A 6,625-nucleotide genomic window follows, 5' to 3' on the forward strand; every position below is an offset into this window, starting at 1 on the left:
ACCGAACCGTGGATTTTGTGAACCGTTCCACCCCTAGTATATATATATATATATATATATATATATATATATATATATATATATATATATATATTTTTTTTTTTTACAATTTTGATACAATTACTGATCCAAGTGGGTTGCTCTGTCAGCTAGAGGCACATTTTAGTCTTTATTCTTCATTTCACGATTAATTACTAAACTAGTTGATGATTATTTCAATAATCAATTAATCACGATTAATCCGAATGTTTCAATCCCAGTTAAAGATGAATAAAAAATATGTTAATTGCAAATGCAAATATCTGCTCCTCTGAGGGCAACAGACAAACAGAAATAAAGACCAAGTGTAAATAATTGACTGTTCCACGTCAACCTAAAATTACTTGAAAAAACAACCTAAACAGAATCAGTCTTCAAGTTTCAAAGAGTGAGTTCCATGATTCCTCTGAACTAAGCTAAAACACACTAGATCAGGTGATGCACATCTTGCAAACTCAGCCTATTTTAACAAAACCGAGTCCAGTTAGCTGTGGGTTGGCATTGCAACATTAGAATTACAATTTTAAAAAGTCAGTCAGGTAAGCAGGCAAACTAAACAATGTTAGGGTCTCCAGCCATCTATTTTATTATGTGACCAATTTGAAAACCAAGTCAGACTCACCAGGGACCAAGTCCGCCTCAGAGAGGTCGGCTCATCAGGTTCACTGTTGTCTGTGTTGTCCTCGGTGTTGCTCTCCATGAGCTCCCAGTTTGTACAGGATCTCTGTCTCTTCATCTCAATAAGTGAAGTAAAGGCTAACTTTTACAGACCTTAGGATACTCTCCTAAGTCCAAGAACCTTTGCCTTTGGATTCCTAAGATAGTTTAAAACTGCCATCCTGAATCCAATATTCAATAGGACCAACCTACTCACCTTTGAATGATCGCCCCTAGGGTAAATACAGATATGTTATCTGGAGCTGGTGACGATTGTGCAAGACTATCGTAAACACTGCCATCTTTCTGGGATTTTCCTTTCAGAATGTGCACTTGTACTGATCCAGTGGGCTGCCAGGGTACGAAAATGTGAGCCAATTGGATCAGATCTTTACAGTGGCAGTGTATGGCTGATAAGGTGAAGCCATTTCCTTTGCATGTCTAAGCAATGTTTTCTCCTGATAAGAGTGAGAGCTGGGGGGGTGGGGGGGCTTGTTGCTGCTACGCGTTTCTGTCACATGTACATTACAATCTTTACTTTGTGTTCTTGTTATTGTGCACAGCTTATCAAAAGGGGTGGTGCAAGTAAACGACACCAATTTGCTTACGTCAGCCTATAGTTTAACCAGTAAGCTATTTTCTGCTGCTGATTATCAATAAAACGTTGACCAAATACACTCGTGATTGCAAAACAAACTGAAACATCGAAGGGATGAGAACATTAGGAGCCATTACATCCAACTCAGTTTGTCTAGAATCATTTATGTGACTAATTAACAGATGAAATGCAGTCCAACTAGCAATGGCAAAAACAGGTTATAATCAAAGAGCTCTTCAAGATCTGGCCTGCAGGATCAACCTGGCTTTTTGGATCACGACTGCCTGAGATGAAAATAATGCATGAGGCTGCTCGAAAAAGGGCCTCTACCCTGCCGTCTCATTTGCTCAGTCTTTTGTAAATGCAACCAAAGGAAAAACAAGGGCTTACAGAGCTGAGAGCTACAGACCTGTTTTCCCAAAGTGATAAAAACCCGTTCTAAAGTGAAAACAGCAATTAACACTAAACAAAACAAAAAATATTTCAACTAAGGTTATAAAAAATATATTTTTTAAATAGTATAGCAAAGATAATAACTGAATAGCATTTATGGGCAAAAAGGGATCTCGCAACATTAAAATGTAATAAGGATGCTTTTCATAATTGTCTCTGCATTACTTCATCGTGTCCATATAAGTATTGACCCGCTATCTATGGGTATACAGTAGACAAAATGAATGGTGTTGGAATCAAAACGCAAGAATATCATTTGAAAGTATAGCTCAGGATATATCCTGAGATTTATCAATGCAAGGTTATGAATCGGATGTTTATGCCAACATCAGATTCGTATATATACTAAAATGTTTGAATTAACAAGCATTTAGTGCAGAGGTGCTCAAGTTCGGTCTCAGAGCTACTATCCTGCAACTTTTTTGATGCAACCATTTTTAATACAACTGAATAAAATGAGTGGCTCATTACCATGCCTTGCATTACCATGCCATGCTGCTGAGGTAAATGAGAGAATTGAGGCTTTAGATTCAGGGGTGCTAGAAAAGAGATGCATCTAAAAGTTACAGGATGGTAGCTCTTGAGGACTGGACATGAGCACCACTGATTTAGTGCATCTACAACAAAATGGACCTTGTTTTTTTAGTGTCAAAAGCTTCTTGGATAGTTTTCCTGATTAATATTTGCAATCATCTACAGGGAAATTATAACCATTTCATAAGTGAACTTCAGTATTTTAAACAGATGACGGAGCACTCTTTTTCTACTATAACTTCAACCAGGTAGACAGGTAAGTGTGGTATGTGGAATGAATTTCCCACCTAATGATAAAAGATCAATATAATATACAATATGAAAAGTTGCAAACATCCAAGCTATACAGTTTATGAGACATAAACAGAGGAAAATTCAACTAGACCCTAAAGGCAAAAATAAAATAAAAAAGTTATGATCAAATAAATTCCAATATGACTAAAGTACAGTTCCTGACATCCAGAGTCATCCATATCGAATTGAATTTAACCTGGTGAAGAAAAAGTAATCAGGATTGTGAGTCACCCAGCTGAAAAAACAAGTCACTGACTTCACTGGTCATGTTAAACTATCTCAGGCATTATATTACACTAAACTGGACTTAACTCGGCCAACTTATTACATGAGGTTCATTGAACCACGATAAACACCAGAAACAGGAGTCATTCTTCACTGCTAAGAATCTGTAGCGTTTCTCTTAATCATGGCTTCCTTGCTTTTTTCCACAGTGAACTAAATTTCCTTGCTGATGGCAATAAGTTATTTGCAAGGCAGTGAGAGATTAGTTAAATCTGATGTGAACAATCCAACCTCATTCATAAGTGTTTTTTTATTTGTTGTATAAAGAGAATATTCCAACCCTTGTTCTTTAAAGCTAGAGCAAAACAAATTCCTTCTCCCAGTATGACTCATGACTTCTATTTTATCATCACTTTCAGTTTGACCTGGCATCTTCGGTGCACACCCTTAAGTTCAAAGAGTGACAAGGCAAAGCAGTCAAAAGTATGAGGACAAAAGCAATGGCTTTTGTCAGCTACAACTAATGCTTTTCAACTTCTTTTACTACATGTCTGAAAGAATGAAAGGTTTGCTAAGGTAACAAGAGGTTAACCAATCTAGCATGAACAAGTTTTCTAATATTTCCTAGCCTTTCCATGAAATGTTTGAGTTTCTCAGAGAATAACAGTTTTGAGTAAAAACAATTAAACTTTTTTAGAAACTCAGGGTTTGTTTGTTTTTTTATACAAGTTTTTGCAGATGTTATTAATAGTAGTTAGGAAGGATCTTCTGTAGTGGTCTATCATGCACTGGTTCTGGAGAAGCCTTTGACTGAAGGCACTATTTTTGTGATAACAATTTTAGTATGATCTCTGCCACAGTACTTTTTATGGAATAAAAATGGGAGCTCATATTAGCCGGTTAGGCTGGGTTTCTGTTCCAGTAGCCATTTTCGGAATAGGCTCACCCACCAAGCCTTTGTGACAAACATGTCAGCTGTTCCATTGGGTGCACAAAACACTTCCAATCAAAGGGTGGGGAAAAACACAAAGCGAGAGAGGAAATTAATGGATCAGATTATGAGCAATAAATATATATATTCTCTGCTTTTAAAGGAAGATTTGAGGTTTTCTTAGTCTAAACAAAAAAAGGGATAGAAAATAAATGATAAACCACTTTAGCTCTTAAACCAACTCATGCACAGAGAACAGCAAAAGGTGACGGAGGGGTGAGGGAAGGGCAGCACTGGGTATTCTCCTAATTATTGTGAAAACTAAAAAAAAAAATTAATGACCAGCTACTGCTTTAATATAAGCATCAATGTATTAACTAAAAATGAAGATAGCACTTCCTTCAAATTATCAGGTCTTCTCAAAGCAGATCAAATAGCTAAGTAAATTGGTAGTTAATTTAATTTTATAAATAAATGTACCTGGTTTAAATATATGTGACTTTAGCTTTACTGCTTTATTAATAGTAAAAGGGAATGGTTGTTAGACACTTAATTACATTCAAACCATTTTATTCCATCCCCTGCAGAGCAGTTTTTGAGTTGCAGGCTGTTTTCATTTCCATCCTCAGACAGGTGTTTTGTTGTTCACCGTCAGCAGTGGCTGCAGGCTACAACTTGTGCCATTTAAAAACGTCAAAATACACAGATCATCAATATTCAAGTCTGTGTGTATTTGCTAATGTGATCATCTACCTTTGCAATCATAGTAAAAATGAATAAATATAACCAGAAATGCGAAATTTAGAAATCAAAGCTGCAAACCACAACCAGTCACGTAAAGCACGCTCAAACAAACAGGCGGAAATACAAAAAGAAAATGAAAACGGTTTCTCTTTGAAAGCGACACGGTTTCTCTGTTTTATACATACCCTTTATGATAAATTGAATGGAGAAACGGAGCAGTGAGAAAAATGAATGGAAAAGAACGTCTGCTAAGCTTAGCTAGCTTTACTGTTATCGCTCGGTGAGAGCTTACGTTAACGTTAATGGCAGGCGGCAGAACGTTAGAAAATGACAGAAACTCGCTCCTTAAATGGTTTCGACGAAGACTCTAGATGTTCATCCTCGTGTTTGACAAAATTAAAGGAAAGTCTTGTCATTTTGGCTTGCAGTCAAATTGGTTCCATATGGCTAAAGGGCAGGTTAGCCAGCCTACATGCTAGCTACCATTAGCCGATGGTAAAATCGAAAATATACGTTAACACAGAGCTGCGGACACGTTAGTGGAAATTATAGTTCTGTGACATACCTTTCGGTTCCTTTAGCAGCCTGCTGCCTTAAAGGGGAGGGTAGGATGTCTTCAGTGAGTCCCCATCATTTTCTCAGAGAAACTTCTCTAAAGCCTCTTGACGTGTCCCTGTTTGGACCACCGTGACCAACTGGTTTGTGTGTGAGTGTGAGTGTGTAGGGGTGAGGAGACCGAGAGGCGACGCAGCTGGTGGGACGGTCCACAACTCATAGGTGATTCATTTTTCAACGATCTATATCAGACTGACAGGTGTTTCCGCAGGTTTTATTTTTATGCAACTCTAAACAGAAGAATAAAAAAAAAAATAGGGCAGTAACTCACTGCTGAAATACGGAATAGTACGGAAGAGGATAAATGTAAAATGTGAAAAAATGTTGGTTTTTTTTAAATCAACTGATTTATTTCAGTATAATTTGAGAAAAAAAAGTCAGGATTCTGACTTTTTTCCCAAAAATTCTGACTTTTTTCTCAGAATTCTGACTTCAATCTCATAATTCTGACTTTTTTCTTAGAATTCTGACTTTAATCTCAGAAGTTTGACTTTTTTTCTCAAAATTTTAGACTTTTTTTCGCAGAATTCTAACTTTTCTCAGAATTCTGGCCTTTTTCTCAGAATTCTGACTTTAATCTCACAATTTAGACTTTTTTATCAGAATTCTTACTTTTTTCTCAGAATTCTGAAGGGGGCCCAAAAGAAGAATAAAAGATTTGTCCCACTATATTTTTCAAAAAAAAAATAAAAAAATAAAAATTCTGCGGTGAAATACATTATTTTGGCTTCTCTCTCATTTTAATCAATACACAGCGAAACAAAGCACGAAAGGTCTCCCCGTCTATCACCGGTAGTTTGCTCGTACCGGGGTTTAAGTGCCACGCACGTGTCATTTTACATTGTGATAATGAATTAAACAAATCAATGCATCTTTATAGCAGTTTAACAGCTTACATTCATTTATTTGGGTGGGGCCCAATATCAGTGTAATTCATGGGGCCCAAATTCCTCGCGGTGCCCCTGCCTCATGGACCCTGTATAGAACAGCCCATGCAACTTTTACTTAGAAAAAACACAGCTATGTAAAACCCTAGCACTTTATGTACACGTTTTCATATTTTAACTAAATGTTGATTTATTCTGAGCCACATTGCTTTAATGGGATTTTTTTATTATTCTGGTTAATTTCTTTGTTTATATGTGTTGTTGTTGGTTTGTATCCTATAATAAACCTAGAGGTGCACCAATCTGTTCATCAGGGATCAATAAATTGAGTGCATGTTTTCTCCTGAAAAGAAGCGCTTTTCTCTAGAAAACCCTTACTTGAAAACGTGTCTTGTTTTATAAGTCATTCAATACATTAAAACTACGAACTCAAACAATTTGCACAGTTTTTTGGGATAAATAATAAATGTGATCGTTCAATTGAAAACATCCGACTTATAACTTTAACTTTGTTCTTCATTTTATAGTCCTTCCAAAAAAAATTACAATATCCAAGTCAAACTGCAAAGAAATCCAGGATCCCAGTATTGGCGAATCAATTTTATCAATTAATCAAATTTTATTGTTTATTAACATAATTTCTGGAAA

At 36.3% G+C, this 6,625-nt stretch overlaps 1 protein-coding gene across 3 annotated transcripts in view; it reads right to left on the reverse strand.

Moving 5' to 3' along the window:
* Positions 1-5,180, reverse strand: part of lpin2 (lipin 2) — a 27,625-nt gene extending 22,445 nt beyond the window's left edge. The window contains exon 1 of one of the 3 annotated variants that reach the window (XM_015395884.1): positions 5,041-5,180. Coding sequence is in view for 2 of the 3 variants with exons in the window: in XM_015395882.1 (XP_015251368.1) it covers positions 662-775 (114 nt within the window). In the remaining variant the exon portion in view is untranslated. Of the gene's footprint in view, positions 1-661; positions 836-5,040 lie in introns of those variants that run through there. The other 2 variants (XM_015395882.1, XM_015395883.1) reach the window with 2 other exon arrangements.
* Between the last annotated feature and the right edge of the window lie 1,445 nt (positions 5,181-6,625).

Source organism: Cyprinodon variegatus, unplaced genomic scaffold (genome assembly GCF_000732505.1).
Source record: "Cyprinodon variegatus isolate N-32 unplaced genomic scaffold, C_variegatus-1.0 Scaffold766, whole genome shotgun sequence".
Lineage (NCBI taxonomy): Eukaryota > Metazoa > Chordata > Actinopteri > Cyprinodontiformes > Cyprinodontidae > Cyprinodon > Cyprinodon variegatus.